At 43.2% G+C, this 21,403-nt stretch overlaps 1 protein-coding gene across 1 annotated transcript; it reads right to left on the reverse strand.

The window, feature by feature from the left end:
- Positions 1 to 618: 618 nt before the first annotated feature.
- LOC306881384 (cadherin-8-like) lies at positions 619 to 19,529 on the reverse strand (the record flags this gene model as incomplete). The annotated part of the gene is made up of 6 exons (XM_079435473.1): positions 619 to 2,808; positions 2,987 to 3,238; positions 7,617 to 7,728; positions 8,327 to 8,448; positions 10,061 to 10,197; positions 19,507 to 19,529. 6 exons carry the CDS (start codon positions 19,527 to 19,529, stop codon positions 2,315 to 2,317), a joined length of 1,140 nt encoding a protein of 379 aa, XP_079291599.1. The 3' UTR covers positions 619 to 2,314.
- Positions 19,530 to 21,403: the final 1,874 nt, after the last annotated feature.

Genomic DNA, 21,403 nt, shown 5'->3' on the forward strand with positions numbered 1-21,403 from the left:
CAGAATGAGTAAGGAGCTGGTCAAACAGGACGTGCCGTTGTATTCAAAAACAGCTAAACGGAGCGCAACTGAAAGAGACCCCGAGTTTTTATCTTGACACAGTGTCTTAAAAACACTGCTCATGGCGTGAGATGCTGAAAATAACCCAGCAAGAATGTCCAAAAAAGTTTTAGTTTTCATAGACCAGCAATGACAAAATTACAACAATTACATAAAAAAAAAATAATAATAAAAAAATATCCTGAATGAATGTTTAGGTTTACCTCAGAAAGATGGACAAACGCGATTGCATAAAGGAATACTGCTGGCTGTAGGCCAGTGATGGGATTATTTTCAATAAAATAGAAATCCAACAATCTCAAATTCAAGGCGTTGGTCGTCTGCCAGAAAAAAAATCTGTGAATTTGAGGCGGTTTCTTAGCAAAAATTGATAGATGTGCTTAATTTCTTTCATAATTCAGCATCTTGTGAAATCCATTTCTTTCAAATTCTTAACTGACAACCCACAAGTGGGAGAATAATTTTTATAAAAACAAAAAAGTAAGAAAGAGATCTCAAGAACAGGGATCAAGTCCTGTGACATACTTGGCTTAAGAAATGTTACACAAACAAGTATTTATAAAAATATATTTCACAAAGTAGGAAACAATACATGGATATCTTAGATTACAATACAGAGAATAGCTAATTAAACATACAAGTGTATGAGCATTAAAGCACAGTAGAAAATATGATTTGCATGAAAGACTATTTTATATATATTGTCTGTCCAAGAGAATCGCCATATATCGCATCAATACAAATAGAATATGCACGTAGCTCCAGTGCCAGATACCCATGTGCAATAGCTAACGTGCATAGACAAAACCTATCACTTCAAAGAAAAGCTAAGGGAATCAGCAATGACTCTATGTACATCTATTTTTTCTTTTTTTCTTTGCTCTAATATCATACAGTGCAGCACATTACGCATGTCTGTTTCTGTATTTCTTTACTCAATGGATTCTGATTTTTGATTTTAAAAATGGCAGGGGTCAAATATAAACATGAACTAAATGTTCTCAGCTATTGTGCTTAGAATGATCACTGATATCACTGGGTATAGTATGTGAATATATATACATATACACACACAGAGTCAATAAAATGTTGACTTATCTTTCCTGGTCAAGAACAAATCATCTGTGGATTTCACAGTTCAGTGTAGTTAACCAATCTCACTGTGTGATTTCAGAACAGAAATTCAGTTCAGCTTTAAAAACAAAATAAAAAAACAACATGATGCAGCAGAATAAAACAAAGCCGAGGAATAAAATCTTGAAACTTTAAATCAAAATGTTAATAAAAATAACAGTTTTACTAAAATAAATAAATAAAAAGTACAAATATACTCAAACCTGCAGCACAAAACAGACAACTGACTGGCGATGAATATTTATATATTTATATAAAACATACACAATAATGAAGAAACACCATCAATGTTCCAAAAAACATTGGAATACGACTGTATTTAATGCTTGCTTTTGAAAAACGAAGGCCTCATTGTTGCCACAATTCTCTTGTTGTCCTCAACGCAGTCTTACACAGTCTAGTCATCTTAGAGTGTGAACCACACATAAAGCATATGGATACAAAGGGTTGTATAAAGCAAGCCTCGAGGCTTTTCCAGTTTACTCAAGAAATCTGGCCACGTAGTATCAAAGGGTCAAACATTATCTCAGCAGGCAGATCCTAAAGCCAGTGTGACGTATTTTCATTGCGCTCGCATTTGTTAAACCACACATACATTCATAAGTAATGTAGACAATATATTGCTATTTAGTTTATCTTCTTTTTGAAATGTTCCTTTATCTGACTGGCTGAATGGCGGAAAAAGAGATCTGTTGTCGCTGGGGAACTGTGTCATTTTGAGGCCTCTGCAGTCCTTTTTCTCCTGCCAAGCCACAGCGGGCTACAAGGTGTCCGAAAGTCCTCTTTCCATCCAGTCCTTTCAAGCGACTACCAATAATCAAGGTTCTGATGCCTCTGGTGGTCACAGTGAACAACAAATACCCAAAATACTGCTAGACACTCAGTGACGGTAATCTAAACTCACACTCCACAAGAATCATTGACCTCCTACTATAGACACTGGTAAGTTCTGACGTTACGATGCACTCTGATGTGGTAAATGACTAATGCTATTAAGTCTCTCTAAGAAGATTTTAAAAAAAGGCGCCCCCACCCCCTTTTAAACAGCAGTGTCTAACATCCCCATAGCATAATACACAAGTTATGTGGACAAAAACAAAAGGTCCGTTGCGCTTAGAGGTCAAGTCTCTTTGTCGCTCTCACCCACAGAATAGAGCTCGCCCAGTCTTCTGAAGCGCGGCCCCCACTCTCTAAGGTAGTCATAGTTCTGGTCCGAGTCCGAGGAAGCTGTTTCAAGGGAACTCAGGGAGCCCGCGATGGAGCCCCTGCCCTCATAGCCGTAGATTTGGATGGAGTCATACGGTGGAGCCGTGGGGTCGTTGTCTGCCTCGTGAAGCCGTACGTTGATGAATTCATCCACGTCTACTCCGTTCGGACCCGAGTGCTGACCCTGTCTGGGCATGAACTGCAGGTCAGGCTTGATGTCCTTCCTGGGCAGATAGCCGTTGATACCATCTGGGTTCTGCAGGGTGGCGATGTCAAAGGCCTCCGTATCCTCCTCCCCGCCTCCCTCATCATCGTAACGGATGATGTTCTCCCTCACGTCCTCGTCATCTTTGATGATTAGAGGCTCGTTCTTGTGTCTCCTCAATGTCACAAACAAGACCACGATAACTGAAAGGCACAAGAACATCCACTTAGTGAGCTCTACCTTGGCCTTGTGCAGTTCAAAGGTTTGATTTGTCATTCGTTTACCAAGTGCCTTTTTGATTCAAATTTTACATGTAAATCACAAAGTGGATTTTAAATTCAAAAATTAGTAAGGACTAAAGAGGCAGCTGAAATGACCTACCGAGAAGTAGAATTATACAAGCTAGAATAGCAATCAGAGCTCCCATGCTGAGACCAATGGGTAGAACAAAAGCCTCGACGTTACACGACTGCACAATGCCGTCCCTGCTGCAGCCGCACACCCGGATAGTTAAAGTGTTCGTGCTGCTCATTGGAGGCTCGCCGTCGTCAGTCACGACGATGGGAAGGAGGTACATCTCCTGTTTCTGTCGCCGAAAGGAATCGTGCTTGGCAAGAACGCTGATTGAGTTATCTGGGGAGAGATAAAGTTTGGCTGTGATGTATGAAATCAAAGACAATTCATGCAAGTAAATGGTAGCGAAATGACTAGCTATTAAATTTACGACAAGACAATGTCTATTCCACCGATAAATAAACAGATGGATATAAATAGCTTCATCTCTGCTGTCAATCTTTTGCAAAGGCTACGGGAGTAGTGGCAGTGTCTCAGGGAGGCAGACAAAGAAACCGAGCAAAGTATTGGAGTTTCCACTGGAGCTTCTTTTCAGAAGTTGTAACTTCATTATCTGCCCCCTCATACCCCAAGCATATGTTGAAGCTCTCCAGTGTCTCAAGGAGCTCCTTCAGTTGATACGCTGCACAATGTCTCCCTTAAAGCCTTCAATTTTTATTTCAAGAAAAAAAGAAAAAAAAAATCAGCTACTGAGTGAAAGGTTTAGATAATACCTCAGACGGATACAACATAATAACCGAGTTATGGAAAAAGCTTTATCACTTAATAGAGTCTTGGGAGAAACCGAGGCAATGTTATTTATTGCTTCTCACGAGGGTTAACAGGAAGTTCATCATTTAAAACTACGGAATGAAAGGACATCACGAAGCTCACTGGAACAAATAATGGTAAACTAAACAAGGTCAGAATTTAATTTCCGCTCATAAACATGCTAATGAAAAATGTAAATATGGCTTTCTTTTTGTTTCCCTGAGATCACAAAGCAATTATCTGCAAAAGCTGTGAGCTGATTTATCGATGTAATTAAACTTCCATATATTTTATGTGTCATTATGTGTGAAGAACATTGTCCTGAACTAATGTATCTTATTTCACCAAACAATATTTGCTGAAATGCAGTTACTGTTGCTATGTTTATCAGACTATATTTCAACATGTCTACGCACAGCTATGGTCAAATTAAATGTTCCAAGGTTTGCAGTTCCCCCGAAGTGCATTCGAGCATTTCATACTAGCCACATTATAGCAAAATAAAGGCTAATATAATCTTCCGGTGGAATATGTGAGCTATTATATTGCTCTCGAGTACTCAATCTCTCTTTTTTTCAGGTCACAATACCCTGAATCCTAACTTTTAGGTCAGGATAGCTGAGGTGGTCCTGACAGTTCCTAGCTCGCATCAGCCTCTCCATATCAACAGCCACTTCCAATTACAGTTATCATCACAAACAAACCTCCTCAGCTCAGCGAAAGAGATCTGTTTCAGACAACCTGCCTGGTGTGTGCAGGTGGAAACCATCATAGAATATGTGTGTGCATATCTAGATCATTACTTGCACATGCTTTGAAACAAGTCGTCAGGATGGATAATCATGCAATTAAGTGCGACTGAAAAATTCACATATATTGTATGGAAAGTTTCATGTGCATGGGGAAAACATGATTAATAGTGTTATGACTGGAAGATAATGAGACATAATCCAAGTGTGTGAAATCTACACCTTACATAAGATTAATGTAGTATACATAGACAGAAACAATGTAAGGAAATGTATCTAATCTAATGTGGGTTAATGGAAATTGTGTGTGAAAGAAATTAAAAGCTATAGATATATACACACAATTTCCATTAACCCACATCAGTAGTTACTTGTAAACTATATATATATATATATATACATACACACACTGTACATAAATTTATTTTATTTCACCTAGTTTCCAAGGCAACATTTTTCAACTTGATGTACTGAAGGAACTAAAACTAAATTAAAATTTAATAAAAACTATATATACACATAAAACGACAAACACTATTAAAAATGACAAAACAACACAATTACTAAAACTTTAACTAAAATCCACATTCAATCAGAAAATATTATGAAATTGAATTCCAATTATTAACAAAAACTCTAATAGCAGCTCAATGATGCTAAAAACAACAACAAAAAAACACTAAAATAGATTTCATTTTTCCCCTTTCATTCCAAGGCCAAAAACTGTTTTTCAAAACATCTTCTTGTGTTTCACATAGTCAAGAAAGGCATGCAGGTTTGGAATGACATGAGGGTGAGTAAATGATGACAGCATTTTCATATTTTGAGTGAACTCTCTTTTTAAGGGATTCTAACAATACACTACACTGTGCTTTTTAATCACGAATCACAACACATACTATGATGAAAAGCACTAGGATGTAGCACAACTTTGGACATGCTGTCAAATTGCGGCACAAGTTTTGATGCCAAGCGCAATCAAACACGCATGCACACTCACACACACACACACACACACACACACACACACACACACACACACACACACACACACACACACACACACACACACACACACACACACACACTCACACTCATAACACACACAGCAGAAGAGATGAGAAAGTGGCCTTAGTGCAGCAGACGCCTCAGGCTGTGCATCAAAGCCTGGTGTCCTTACAGAGCTTTCTCCTGTCTCTGTGATGGAGTGGCCATCTTTAACCTGAACTCACTCAGGCTGACTCATAATACATGCTGCCTCTCAAGATATCACTGAGATTGTCACTAAGGACATTCCGCCTGTCGGCTTCATCTTACAATTCTCAAGGTCTGTCTTTGTCTTAGTAGTCCATTGTTCAACGCTTTTCCTATCAGTATTGTTTCATCTTTCTTTTTTATTTTTCTCTTTGAAATAGCTTTTTTTTATTATTACCGATCCTCTTTGTGGGTTTCTTGTGCATTGTATTAACATATATAAAACAATATAGTTATTATAACATTACTGAAATTACTAAAGACAAAGTGAACACATTTAAGAAACATTTATGAGCTCAGCAGCATTATTTATAATATATTTTATTTTACTGCTTTCAAATTATTTATATTTATAATGTAAAGAGAAGGAATTTTATAAATAGTATTTTAAATATTATAAAAGCCAGTACATTCATGCTAGACATATTTGAAAGTTGTGCCCTTGATCACTTCACTACAACCCAGGAAATGCAATTTATAACACCAAAAATAATTTCTCCCTATGATAAATCAGTTTTGTTTTCCTCTTATAAAGAAAAAGAAAGTATAGTTTAAGGTATACAATTGCTATTTTTTAAACATTGTTTTCTCTTGAGTCTTTTGAGGCTATGTTTTTTTTTTTTCAAATGAAACCTCAACAGAAAAAAAAAATGGTGATAAAATAATTTTAACTCAGAAAATGTTAGTGAATTAAACGACAAATGTTAAATTAAATGTTAAGCAGAAAGACTAAAATAGTTTTCTCTTGTAAAATATACTCTCATAATCTTATTTTTATTTAACTTAATATTTACACAGTGTATAGCACTAACAATAAAAATAATAATTGTGTTATTATTATAATTTGTTTTTATTTATTGATTGATTTTTTCCTTACATTTTTATATACAGCTTTTCTGTCACTACACTCTTTACAGAGACTAGGGGAATACACAATTTATTTCCCTTTCACACTCTTCCTTACTTTCATATTAACTCAAATCATGACTGTCCCTTGGAAGGCAGAGCTCTTTTGATGTAACGTCTGATCCTTCTGGTTCAAAAATATCACGTTTCCTCTTTTTGGTGAGCAGCCAAAACAACAGCTCCTTCAACGGTCAGCCATAAGACCACATGCCAAATGGAACTAGATCAATACAGTTCTCCTTTAAGTCTTCGAAAGCATAGTGCAATGCTAGGTTGTGCAGCAAAAACAGCAGGAGCGCAGTGTGAAAAAGAAGGTCGGATAGGTTATACAAAAAAGAAAGAAAAAAATCAGTGTATTTAGCAAACAAATTTAAAACCATCTGCTGCACAGCCTCAGCTTTGAGTAAGTCACCCTACATCGAGTTGCATCGCTAAACCTCGGCTTGGATTCTGTTCATTTGCTTTCTTTCAAAATGCACTGGGGAGTACAAAATAGCTGATGTCCAGACAATTGTGCATCTGCTAACTTTTGGGTACACTAATTCCACCAGATTTCCCCTTCAAATGCATGCCTCCGGACTGCGCTTGACACACAATGTTTGCGCTTACAGATGCCTTTCTCTCTCTCTCTCTCTCTCTTTCGCTGTTCATGTCATTTTTATTTCCCTGCTGTGTTTCATAATCATATGTCAGTCTTACCTATTTTTTTTTTTTTTAATAACAAAGCAATGTTACCAGGATCTCAAGGCAAACCTTTTTGCCTTCCCAAAAATAAGATCAAGTGCACCAAAACAATTTACAACAACATCAGAGTTTCAAAGATATACAATCGGAGATACTGTAAACACAGTTTCCAATAATCTTTTGTATTTTGCGAATTTCTTTCCAAAATCCTTAATGATTTCCCAATCCCAAGATGTGTGCATCACAGTACTGGTGGCTAAAACATAAAATTGGTAGATGTTGGGGAAAAAAAAACATTGTGTAGATGAACATACCTAAATTGTTTTTGATGGTGAAATTGGGATTGTTGAGCATCTCCAGGCGGTAGTGGAAAGTGTGTCCCTGGGAAGGATTGTCTTTGTCCACTGCACTGATGGTTTGAATCACCTGTGGACACAGACACAAAGAGAGGGACCAGCCATCCATTACTCTACTTTTGGCATCATATGAGGCCAGACTCTGACAGCAGCCAACACGGGATGAAAAATCTGTCCCATTCACTCATAAAAGTTGAGACCCTAAGCTAAGGGGCGCAGGCTTTGGCAGTCCACTTTTCTGTGCCAAGTCCATCTATATATCTGCCACCCCCGTTCAAGATATGTTCTTTTTCTTTATGATTTACAGCTCGCTGAAAAGCAGGACCCAGCCGTCCCAGTCATTCTTTTCCCCACAAGGATGGAGAATGTTCTTACGGTGACTGTTTTAGAGGGCGGAGGATGAGGAATTACATACTGATACTGTTAGTCACAGACACTGCATCTCGGCTAGCGAGATGCGGGCTCTGACCGGGTCTGAATGGATCTGATTGTTTTCATTTTCTGCAGAGGGAGAGAGAGAGAGAGATAGAGAGTGGCTAAAAAAGGCCACCCAGGTGTCTCTTACTTCTCTCTCTTGAATCAATAGGCTGTAATTTACCGCGGCTGATCGTTACGTATTAGCGGTGAGAGGGAGATGCTGCTGGCGGGCCTGATTGATGCCCTCTTACCTGTCCAGGTTTGCCGTTTTCACAAAGGAAGGCTTCGTATTCGGTGGCGAACTCAGGGGCGTTGTCATTTATGTCCAGCACTTTGATTGCCACAATGGCCCTGGAAATCTGGCTGTGGTTTCCTAAAATGAAAAGAGATGAGCACTGATTAAAACACTGAAAACAGAAGTGCAGCAGCCAAATATAGAAGAGAGCTATTACAAATCCCAGGTAAATACAATGACCCAGTTATTTACGGTCTCTTTCTGCCTCACAACTATTTATTTTTCTCTCTTCCTCTCCTTTTTTTTCCTCCCATCCTCTGGGTTGATGGAGAGACAGATGAGACGCAGCATCAGTCTGAGCTTTAGACATTATCAAGTATGCAAAACAGGATTACGGTGGGAAAAAAAACACATTCAAAGTGCTTTTGAAATCCCCTGTACAGGTGCATGTTTTATACATGAAGGTTAAAAAAATGAATATTAATAAAACGGTGGCAGCTGAAGTCTAGAAGACAATAAAGGGCAATTTAATTAGATTAGCTCTTCATTGGAATTATTCATTGGCAGTAATTCGCAGTCCCTTTTGAGGACCCATGTAAATGATTGTATTTAATTAGGGTTGCAACCGCTGACTTTTAAAGCAATTATCTATTCGTTTGGCTTTAGCACATGACATGGTACCTTAACAGCTTACGGGTAATTCAGGGCATACTGCTGTAATGTGTGACACTTAGAACAGCAAACAGCCTTTGAAATGCATTTGACCTGTCAATTGATTTCATTCCTTGATCACCCTTACTTGAATAAAAAAAGAGAGGAAGCTTATGAGCCTTGACCAGACGTTTCAACATAATGCAGTAGCGCAGAATCATATTCTCATATTCATAGCCATGCTGTTTAGACATTTCTGTTCAAATTCTGTTTCACCAGAGGCATCAGCCAATAAAATCCAGATTTGTTGGTCATCATGTTAAAACACTGAGAAAGATGAACATTTTGCACGCTTAACTTCACATGCAATGTTGCTATATTATGAGCCCTTAAATAATTCCGTTTATTCAGCTCTTTGAGCTAAAAGACATCTTATGTTAATTGTATATGACAACATCAGTATTTTTCCTCCTCCAGGGAAAGATTTTTGGCTCCAGTATCTGAATAATGTAGCTGTACATGCCAATCAAAATGAATCTCGAGGCTTATTGATGGCTTGTGCAGTGTTTATTTCTGGTCCACAGCTTGCGTTTAATAAGTTCTTTATCCAGTCAACAGATGTTCTTTTATCTGTTATGTACAGCAAACAGCTCTGGCGTGAGTAGAAATTACTCATTAGCTGTCCATGAATTGACTGCTGAGCTGTTTAATTCAGTAAAACCTCTGTCTTCAGTTTCTGAGAAGAAACTTTAGCACCTTAAAATCTGTTGATGGTAAATTAGTACCTGAGGTGTAAGGTAAAGTTTCTGTTACATTAGCTGTTATGGTTCATTTATAGTTAGAGCCCAGGTTTTGCCCTTTTTATCTTAGTGCCTTTTATATTCCTGCATTTGTTTCTCCATTGTAAATCCTGTTACATAATTAAAGATGTTAACTGCCATGTGAAATTTTTATTGGCCTGAAGTGCCTCTACACAGATTTTAATGATCTCTTTGCGCATTACTGTAACAATCTCTTTGATATTGTTAGACAATCATTTTGAAACATAAAACATTTAATGTTTCAATCGAGAAGCGGAATAAAGGAAAATTGTACTTACGAACTTCGGTGGCTGTCACTGTGATATTGTGCCACATATCCGTCTCTCTATCCAGAGGTTTAGCTAATGTGATCTTCCCATCATCAACATTAATGTTAAACTGCCTCTCTAAATCTGTGTGTCTATCAATAAAATACCTGCAGAGGAAAAACAAAGAGAGAGAGAGAAAATAAAATCATTTTAATATATGAGGTAAAATGATCTAAAAGTTTATCTCTTGTGACTCTAGAGGAAAAACAGAAAGAAAGAAAAATCCTTTAGTACACGAGATAAGATTTATATATATATATATATATATATATATATATATATATATATATAACTAATTAATATATATAATTTATAAATTATCATAAATCATTTCATTTATTTTTCTGAACATATACTTGTGATCATAGTTATAAAAATCTGAGATTCCACACAGAAATATATAACATTTATATTCAACCTTGTTCATATGCACCTAATCTTGGAATAATCAGGGTAAAATCTACTTGGGCATTCTCTCAAACATGAGTGTGAAGTATAACATTTAAGAAGGCCCTGGTGGATGAGGAATGAGTTGTAAAATAAAAAAAATAAAAATAATAATAATAATAATTTATTGGTCTGGATAGTGAATGTGTGGGAAATGTTCAGCCATGGTAGAGATCCTGAGACTGAGGGTGGAAGTCCAGGAGGAGTGCTCTACTGCTGTGTAGGCAGCCAGACAGCATTCCCACCTGGGAACAGTCTCCAGGAGGCTGAGTGGATTTCAGTCAAGCTCTGACAGCTCCACGTACCACCGAGAGACAGACCCTGAAATGTTCTGCTATGTGTCAATCAAACTGACAAAGTTACAGTGGGGATTGTAGTGGGAGAAAAACAGAAACAAACAATCAAATCTGTAATTAATTATTCCATGGGAATTTTTTAAGGGTGTAAAGAAAAAACAAAACATTTAAAGGGTTCAAAGGTTATTTTGATTAAGTATGTAGTTTGGATTTTGATATTTTACATTTACAGTGTTAAATACAACTAAATCACATTTTTAAAATAATAATTTACAGGCTAATAAAAATACCTTGTTTTCATAGACATACATTTCTGAATAACGGCAATGGCAATGGCAATTTTATTTATATAGCACTATTTACTACAACCAAGGTTGACCAATGTGCTTTACAATAAAAATAAACTAAAAACAGCAAATAACAAGGAAGTAATACATCATAACATACAACAAAACATAAGACAATGATAACAAGTGCTTCAATCAGAATAAAAGGCCTTATCGAACAGATAGGTTTTTAATTTGGACTTAAAAATAGCCACAGATGAAGCCATTCTAATAAAACTGGGCAGATCATTCCAGAGTCTTGGAGCAATTGTAGCAAAAGCGCGATCACCCTTACACTTCAGCCTCGACTTGGGGATAAACAAGAGTCTCTGGTTAGAGGACCGCAGGGATCTGGTTACATTGTGCTCAATCAATATATCAGAGAATATATGAACGTTTACAACAAACATTTATTATTATTTTTGCATTTATGAAATGTAGGGTAAACGTACATATTAAGCTCACCAAAATCTACATTGAGAATTTTTTTTTTACTGCACAAGATATTGGTTTCAGTACAAAAAGTTATGTTAAAATAAAATATTAATCTCACACAAAAAATATTACATTTTATTTTAAATGACAAAAGCATTTCAATTAAAATATACATAATCAAATTCAAAGTCTGGCTGTGCTTAATGGGTATATTTTTGTACCCTTTAAGCACTCCCCTGTTCCCATTAAGCTCACATCATATTTTAATAAAAATTCTTGCTTATTTTAAGGAAATAAGCAAGAATAATTGTAAAAATATATTTTTGAAGGTACAAAGTCAATCACACACACACAAAAAAAAACAGAACACTAAAATCAAGCAACAAGGCATTTAATTTAATCAGTTATATATTTATAGTGAAGTGTCATTTAAGCACATTGCAGAATCTAGACTAGTCCACGTTCAGCTAAGTAACACATTCAAAAATCAATTAAACAAACGAATAAAACATTTAATTCATGGGGATGAACATAGAAACTAACCTCATTATGAAGCCTCTTTTTAAATGAATGTCATCTTATCTATAGTCTCTTAAAGTGCACCTATTATGCCTTTTGGAATATTACCTTTCATGCAGTGTGAACATAAACTTTCTGCAAAGTTGTGAAGCCAAAAGTGCACGATATATAAAGTTATTGTCTATCAAAAAATAAAAAGTCGTCTCTCAATCGCCTAAACGAGTCGTCAGGAATTTGAATCTTATTCTGTTATGGCTGTATGTCACAAAGTAACACATTTGCATAATGTCCGCCCATGGGCTGTCATTAGCTCTGTACGCTAATCACAAAGGAGTGCGCCATCTGACCAATCACAGCAGCGAGGGCTCACGGAAAGGAGGGGTTTAGAGAAACTGATTCTTTGAACTGCTTCGCACGAGTCGTTTAGGAATCATTTAGAAATTAGGTAAAATTAAAGTTATTTTTTGAGAAAACTAAAGTGTTTTTTGACCTTGGATGCATGTAAACTGTTTTAGGAGACTCAAAACAATATTAGCAACCTTAAAAATGGCATAATAGGGGCACAGACATTTCTGGCCCGATTTTCCACAGATTTACAGTCTGGAGAAGTTGATGCTAGTTGCCAAAGATCACAGCCAGTCTACAGATTTGAGTTGACAGAATCCACAGAAAATCTATTAACTTAACTTAAAGTGACAACCATCAGTTAATATGTGAAGTCTGTTTATTAAGTATTTGCATAGAGTTCAAAGTTGAAGAGCACACTGAGCTTAATTGGAGCATCAACAATTTTTAATAAATTTCATGTAAATGTATAAATTTCATCAGGTCATGTATTAAGTTCATATATTTTAATATGAACAACTATTATTAACAATATCTATAAAATTATACTTTTTCTTATTGATGTCACACTGAAGCTGTATGATTTTCATAGTAAAAAATCATAGCACCCTTTAAGCTCACCTTAAAATAATATGAAATTTTCAAAATTACCGCACTGCAAAACCACAGAACAGCAATAAACTGTCAATTTCTAATATTATGGATGTAAAAGTACAAGCCAATAATGTAATCTGTAACCTCTGTGCTATGTTGCTAAAACGTACCAGTTACGTATGTATCCCAGGTTCCCTGAAGGGAACGAGAGCTGCGTCCGGAGACGCTATGGGAACGCCATCAGCGTAACCGGCGCTCTGAATATTTTATACAACAGTCTAATGTATGGGCGAGGCGTCACGGGCGGGGTGACATCACGACCAGGAAGTATATAAGCACGTGCGGCGGAGTCCGCGTCAGCTTCAAGTCATGAAGCAAGCGTTGCTCGCACTGGACACACACAGTTGTGCCTTTCCTGGTCGGGCTCCCTGAAGGGAGGAGGACAGAAGGCCTGGAGTACGACCGGCTGTGGTACGACCGTCAGAACCTTCGGTATGTACCCCACACGGGGGTAGAGGAAGACTTTCGCCGAACCGGGCGCAAAGTCGATATGCGAAGGGGCCACAGATAGGGCCTGGAGGTCACTCACCCTCCTCAGAGAGGTGATAGCCAGCAGAAAGACGGTCTTGATGGTGAGGAGTCTATCAGTTATCTCCCCGAGAGGCTCAAAGGGTGCTCTGCCCATAGCCTCTAGTACCACAGCCAGGTCCCACGTGGGGACACGGGGTCGTACAGGCGGCCTCAGTCTCAGCGCACCGCGGAGGAAACGTGTAACCAGGGGGTGTCTGCCCACTGACTGGCCACCGATAAGGGCGTGGTACGACGAGATAGCTGCCACGTAGACCTTAATAGTGGAGTGGGTTAACCCTGCGGAGAAGCGGGCCTGCAGGAACTCCAGAACTGCGCGGATCGGGCAGTTGACTGGGTCGAGCTGGCGGTCCCCGCACCATGAAGTGAAGAGTTTCCACTTCAAGGCGTACAGTTTCCTCGTAGAGGGAGCTCTGGATTGGAGGATGGTCTCGACAACCTCGGTTGACAGACCGGAAGCTATGAGTTGTGCCCCCTCAGGGGCCACACCCACAGCCTCCAGCACTCCGGGCGGGGGTGCACAAGGGTGCCCCCGGCCTGTGAGAGGAGATCGCTCCTGATCGGTACCGGCCACGGGGTGCCGTCGAGGAGGGAAATCAGATCCGAGAACCATACTCGGCCCGGCCAGAACGGTGCTACTAACAGTAGGCTGACCGCGTCCCGGCGCACTCTCGCCAAAACTCCCGGGAGCAGAGCGATCGGGGGGAAGGCGTACAGACGAAGCCTCGGCCAGGTCTGTACCATAGCATCCAGTCCCAGAGGCGCTGGAGGAGCTAGAGAGAACCAAAGGGGACATTGCGCCGACTCTCGAGTCGCAAAGAGGTCCACCTGTGCTTGGCCAAAAACCTTCCAAATCTGCTTCACCACCTGGGGGTGAAGCATCCATTCCCCGGGCCTCGGCCCCTGTCTCGACAGGACGTCTGCTCCGACGTTGAGATACCCAGGAATGTGCACAGCTCTCAATGATAGGAGCTTGCCCTGGGACCACACAAGGATCTGGTGTGCCAGCTTGTACAAGGGGCGCGACCGCAGACCTCCTTGGTGGTTGATGTAAGAGACCACTGCCGTGCTGTCGGTGCGGACCAGCACGTGGCGATCTCTCAGGTCTGGGAGGAAGTGCTTGAGAGCACGGAACACAGCTAGGATCTCTAGCCAGTTGATATGCCACGTCAGGTGGCGACCACTCCACAGACCGCGGGCAGGGTGGCCACTCATGACCGCACCCCAACCGGTGAGGGAAGCGTCCGCCGCTAGCGAGACGTGGCGACAAGGAGCCCCCAGCACCGGGCCCTGGGACAAGAACCAGGGTTTCCTCCACATGTCTAAGGCACGCATGCAGCGCCGTGACACCTTGACAGCGCGGAGCGAGTTTCCCCTCAGGGAGACCCCCCTGGTCTTGAGCCACCACTGTAGGGGCCTCATGTACAGCAGGCCAGAAGGAATCACGCTGGACGCAGCTGCCATGAGCCCAAGCAGCCTCTGAAACTGCTTGACAGTGAATGGCTGGCCTCTCCTGACTGCCGTGAGGATCGACTCGATCCGAGCAGGGGTCAAACGAGCCTGCATCATGGTCGAATCCCACACCACGCCTAGATAAGTGGTTCTCTGAGCTGGAGAAAGCACACTCTTTTTGGCGTTTAGTCTTAACCCCAAATCTTTCATGTGGGCAAGAACGACATCTCGATGCCGAACTGCCAACTGCTCTGATTGAGCAAGAATCAACCAATCGTCGATATAATTTAGTATGCGGATGCCTTGCAGTCGCAACGGGACCAGGACCGCATCCACACACTTGGTGAAAGTGCGGGGTGAGAGTGCTAGGCCGAAGGGAAGAACCCGATATTGGTACGCTTTGCCCCCGAAAGCGAACCTCAGGAACTTCCTGTGAGAGGGAAGGATGGACACATGGAAATAGGCGTCTTTGAGGTCTATCGTGACAAACCAGTCCTCGGACCTGATTTGAGACACGATCTGCTTGACCGTCAGCATCTTGAACTTCAGCGGTCTGACTGAGAGGTTCAAGAGACGCAAGTCCAGTATGGGCCTCAGCCCTCCGTCCCTCTTCGGAACAATGAAGTATCGGCTGTAGAAGCCGGTGTGCACTTCGTGAGGTGGAACCAACTCTATGGCTTCCTTTTTCAGCAAAGTGTTGACTTCCTGTTCCAGGACCAAAGCCTGCTCGGGGCGGACCGTAGTTACACAGACCCCGTTGAACCGCGGGGGTGGCCCATCGAACTGGATGGAATAGCCAGCCTCTACCGTCCGCAGGACCCAGAGAGACAGGCTGCCAAACGATCTACTAAGGGAATCAGTCTCTCGAGACTGACCTCTGGTGTTAGAGAAGCGGCCAGAACGCTGTCTTGCTGCGGCGCACCGACAAGAGACGCGAAATCTGGCGGCTGAGGCGAGTTTCTCAGGCCCGCTGAAGTCACAGGCGGTAGAACCTGAGAATGACACTCGCTGAGACCTGCTGTGCCCTGGAACTGCAGGGTTGGCAGACAAATCCCCGGAGGGCACCGAGGGGAGACGGTCACCGTGAGCCGCGGTGTGAGCCGCTCCACCCCAGTAGGGGTCGCCCTCCGAAGTCCTGGGGCTCGCCCATCAGGACTTCCTTGCCGTGGACCTCTTGGCCGCCAAGACATCCCTCAGGTCTGTCTTGGGCTTTGAAGTCCCCGGCGCGGAGCGCCGCTGCCCTCGGCTCCGTCTCGGGGGAGCACGAGAGGCAACGCTCTCTTTCTGCGCAGCCCTGTGCGAGGAGCTGGTATGCGGAGGAGGCTGCTCCCGCCCAGCAGCCTCCAGAGTTAGAGAGCGGCGGGGGAGGAACCGCCGAAACGCCTCCGCTTGCTTGCGGACCTCCTGAAACCTGTCGACGACGGTGCTCACAGCGTCGCCGAACAGGCCAGAAGGCTGAAGCGGGGCGTCCAAGAGGCAGACCTTGTCCTTCTCCTTGATGTCAGACAGGGTCAGCCACAAATGCCTCTCCGCTGCCACCGACTCCTTGGTGGCGCGGAGAGACAAATCGGCGGTTCTCCTGAGCTCTGAGATATCGTCAGCTCTGATATCCCCGAACTCATCTAACTCCTTCAGCAGTTCGGCCTGGTACTCCTGCAACACAGCCATCGTGTGCAGACACGCACCAGCCTGTCCTGCTGCCGCATACCCCCTGCCCACTAGGGATGATGTGGTGCGCAGAGGCCTAGTGGGCAGGGTAGGAGCCTTCAAGGACGACGCCGTGGAAGGAGACAGATAGCCCGCAAGCGTCTGCTCAATCCGGGGCATCGCCCTGTATTCACGCCCGTCCAATTCCCGCACATTACCGTAGTAATCTGACACGGGAACGAAAGGGCGGGATGTATACGGTTTCGCCCAGGATCTCGACACCTCGGTGTGGAGATCGGGGAAAAAAGGAAGGCTCCTGCGTAGAGGTGGCGGCCGCGAGCGCAGGAAACGCTCGTCCAGCAGGCTGGACTACGGCACAGCTGTTTTCTCGGGGGGCCAACTGATGTCAAGCTTGGCTGCTGCCCGAGTTACCACCTCTAAAAGCTCCTCGTATTGGGGCGAAAGAGGCGGCGCAACCCCTTCAACGCTCATCACATCAACCTACTCGGAGGAAGATAGACGAAGCGCTGAGTCCTCGTCTCGGGGGGAAGTAACCGCTTCCCCGAGAGACGGGACACCAGATCTGGCGGATACGGGAGGAGAAGACATGCCCGTCTCACTCCCGCCAGCCAGATCAGCCTGCGAGCCCCACGAGTGTAGCAGCCGCTCTGCCTCGGCAGCAGCGGGGCCAGCACCGCGTGGGAGGCTCGCGAAGGCTCCCTTCTCGAAGAGAGCCTTCCGGGTGCGGCGTGTGCGCAGCGGGAGCCGCTCACAGTGCAGGCAATCAGCTCCGCACCCAAACAGACCACGCACAGGCTGTGTGTGTCCCCACTCGTGATGTAACGAGGGCAGGGACTAACACACAACCTGAAACGCGATCTGGGATCGCCCCTAGTCTTTGCCTTAGCTTTAGGCATGTTCTCCTAAGTTTCTGAGACAGACAACACCAAATAAGACTAACAAGACAAAGAATCAGACTGACAACACACAGAGCGCTTGCTGAATGACAGAAAGCTGACGCGGGCTCCGCCGCACGTGCTTATATACTTCCTGGTCGTGATGTCACCCCGCCCGTGACGCCTCGCTCATCCATTAGACTGTTGTATAAAATATTCAGAGCGCCGGTTACGCTGATGGCGTTCCCATAGCGTCTCCGGAAGCAGCTCGATGTTCCTGGAAGGGAACTATCTTTTGGCTCTAATGTAATTATTTCCCACATCCATGTTCCAGGTTATAATATTTATTTATTTATTTATTTAGTCATTTAGCAGACGCTTTTATCCAAAGCGACTTACAAATGAGGACATAAGAAGCAATCAAAACCAACAAAAGAGCAACAACATGCAAGTGCTATTACAAGTCTTGGTTAGCCTAACGCAGTACAGATAATTATTATTATTATTGTTATTTTTTAATAAAAAGACATAGATAAAATACAATTAGAATAGATAGTGCTAGAGTTAGAGGGTCAAGTAAAGATGGAACAGATGAGTTTTTAGCCGTTTCTTGAAGATGGGTAAGGATTCGGCTGCTCGGATCGAGTTGGGCAGGTCATTCCACCAGATGGGAACAGTTAATGAAAAAGTCATTGAAAGTGTTTTTCTGTGACTTTGGGATGGTACAATAATTCGTTGTTCACTTGAAGAACGCAAGCTTCTAGAGGGCACATAAGTCTGAAGTAAAGAATTTAGGTAAAGGGGAGCAGAGCCAGTGGTGGTTCTGTAGGCAAACATTAATGCCTTGAATTTAATCCGAGCAGCTATTGGTAGCCAGTGCAAATTGATGAACAGAGGCGTGACGTGCGTTCTTTTCGGCTCATTAAAGATTAATCTTGCAGCGGCATTTTGGATTAATTGTAGAGGTTTAATAGAATTGGCTGGAAGACCTGCCAAGAGAGCATTGCAATAATCAAGTCTGGACAGAACAAGAGCCTGAACAAGGAGTTGTGTTGCATGTTCCGAGAGAAAGGGCATGATCTTCTTAATATGATATAATGCAAATCTGCAGGACCGGGCAGTTTTAACAATGTGGTCTGAGAAATTCAACTTATCATCAATCACAACTCCAAGGTTTCTGGCTGTTTTTGAAGGAGTTATGGTAGATGAGCCTAACTGGAAGCTGAGATTGTGATGAAGCGATGGGTTAGCTGAAATTACAAGCAGTTCTGTCTTAGCTAGGTTAAGTTGAAGGTGATGGTCCATCATCCAGCAAGAAATGTCTGTTAGACATGCAGAGATGCGAGTAGCTATCGTCGGATCATCATGATGGAATGAGAGGTAGAGTTGAGTGTCATCAGCATAGCAGTGATATGAAAAGCCATGTTTCTGAATGACAGAACCTAGTGATGCCATGTAGACAGAAAAGAGAAGTGGTCCAAGAACTGAGCCCTGAGGCACCCCAGTAATATGCAAAAGTTTGACCATTAATCTCTTAATTTTACAATAAGTAGTGAAACTTACCCCAAATAAATGCTTAAACATCTAAAAAATGCACATTTAAGGGGCTCCTCTTTTGGTGAAAGTTTTTAGACAGCTTTCAAAATGGCCACCAGACAGTGTCAACACATGGAGACTCATATCTCAGTGTGCAATGATCTGATTAACTTGAAATTATAGGACGTATATAGTGACAAACACATCAACTGGCTAAGACATCAAGTTGTCAGTCCTGTGTCTTGTTTTCCCCTCCTCTCGTGTCTCTATTTGACCGTCCTCGTTCCTGTGATCATTAGTTAATTAGTCCCGAGCCCCGTTTGATTAGTCCTCACCTGTTCCTTGTTGATTTCCCCATGTTTATAAGCTCTGTGTTTCCCTGTCTCTGTGTCTGGTCTGACCGTCGTCTATGTTCATCTCTCCCCAAGCTCCTCGTATTTTGATGTGAAATTCAATAAAGGATTGAATTGAGAATCTCCATGTCTCTTCGCTCCTTGTGTCCCGAGAGGGTTCTGACAGAAGACCGGACCTATACAGTAAGCGGCGTCCAACATGTTTTGTTTTTACCACCGTCCCGTGGACCTCCCAGACACTACCGGCCTGAGCTGGAGAGAGGGGATTTACCGGTGTCTGGGAAGCGTCCGGGCCCGAGCCAGCCCACCGTCGTCCGCGACTCTCCCGAGTCCTCTGCAATTCGCTCTGTCCGAGCGCCCCCGCGAATCCGCGCTTCAAGAGCGCCCTCCTGTGCCTGCTCCTCGCAGGTGCTCTCCTGCGTCACCGCTGGTCCCGTCCAGCTCTCCTGCGTCTCCACTGGGGCCGTCCAGCTCTCCTGCGTCTCCGCTGGTCCCATCCAGCTCTCCTACGTCTCCGCTGGGGCCGTCCAGCTCTCCAGCGTCTCCGCTGGTCCCGTCCAGCTCAGCTCCTCAAGAGCGCCCCCAAGTGTCTGCGCTTCCAGAGCGCCCCCAAGTGTCCGCACTTCAAGAGCGCCCTCCAGTGCCGGCTCCTCGCAAGTGCCCTCCAGTGCCGGCTCCTCGCAAGTGCCCTCCTGCGTCCCCGCTGGTCCCGTCCAGCTCTCCTGCGTCCCTGATGGTTCTGTCCAGCTCCGTGCTGCACGAGCGCCCCCGAGAGTCCGCGCTGCACGAGCGCCCCCCAGAGTCCACGCTGCAAGAGCACCCCACAGAGCCCGCTCCCCCAGAGCTCCCCATAGAGCCCTTTCTTCAGTGGCTCCCAGGGGGGAACTCCCCCAAGAATTTTTTTTTGGGGGGGTTATAGGGTCATGGCCTGTGAACCCGAAAAAATAATCTCCTGACCCGCCATGGCCTCCCGAGTCCCCTGACCAGCCATGGCCTCCCGAGTCCCCTGTCCCGCCATGGCCTTCTGTGTCTCCCGTTCCGCCATGGCTCCCGGAACGGGCCCCCGCTCTGGAGGCAGGTAGCCCTGCCCCTTGATCCCTGGAGGCCTCCAGAGCGCCCCCCCCCTCCCCATTAGATGGAATAGGGCGTAAGGACACGCCTTCCGGAGGGGGGCGTTATGCCAGTCCTGTGTCTTGTGTTCCCCTCCTCTCGTGTCTCTATTTGACCATCCTCGTTCCTGTGATCATTAGTTAATTAGTCCCGAGCCCCGTTTGATTAGTCCTCACCTGTTCCTTGTTGATTTCCCCATGTTTATAAGCTCTGTGTTTCCCTGCCTCTGTGTCCGGTCTGACCGTCATCTATGTCCGTCTCTCCCCAAGCTCCTCATATTTTGATGTGAAATTCAATAAAGGATTGAATTGAGAATCTCCGTGTCTCCTCGCTCCTTGTGTCCCGAGAGGGTTCTGACACAAGTAGGATAATAAATTATTTTTTCTTTTTATAATCTGATCTCAAAAATGGAAGTGTGCTTAATGGGTACGTGAGCTTAATAGGTATGTTTACCCTATATATTCAAATATGTTTACAGTGTATGCTATACATTACCACCTTTATTATAACTCTAAGAGCCAATCCACGTCTTACATGTTAATATAATTAATGGTAGCAAAAAAAAGCATTTAATTACAAGTCACTCAACAAAAGTGACTTGAACAGTGCACTACAAATCATCCTGCACTGTTCCCCAACCAGCTGCTGATTCAAATGTCTCTCTTTGCACATGTACAGTATTTGTGAAGCATTCGTATAGTTTGTATTTTTTATCTTCTATTTGTTTAGTTTGTATAGGGTAAATATTTATGTGAAGCATTCATATAGT

Source organism: Barbus barbus (genome assembly GCF_936440315.1).
Source record: "Barbus barbus genome assembly, chromosome: 2".
Lineage (NCBI taxonomy): Eukaryota > Metazoa > Chordata > Actinopteri > Cypriniformes > Cyprinidae > Barbus > Barbus barbus.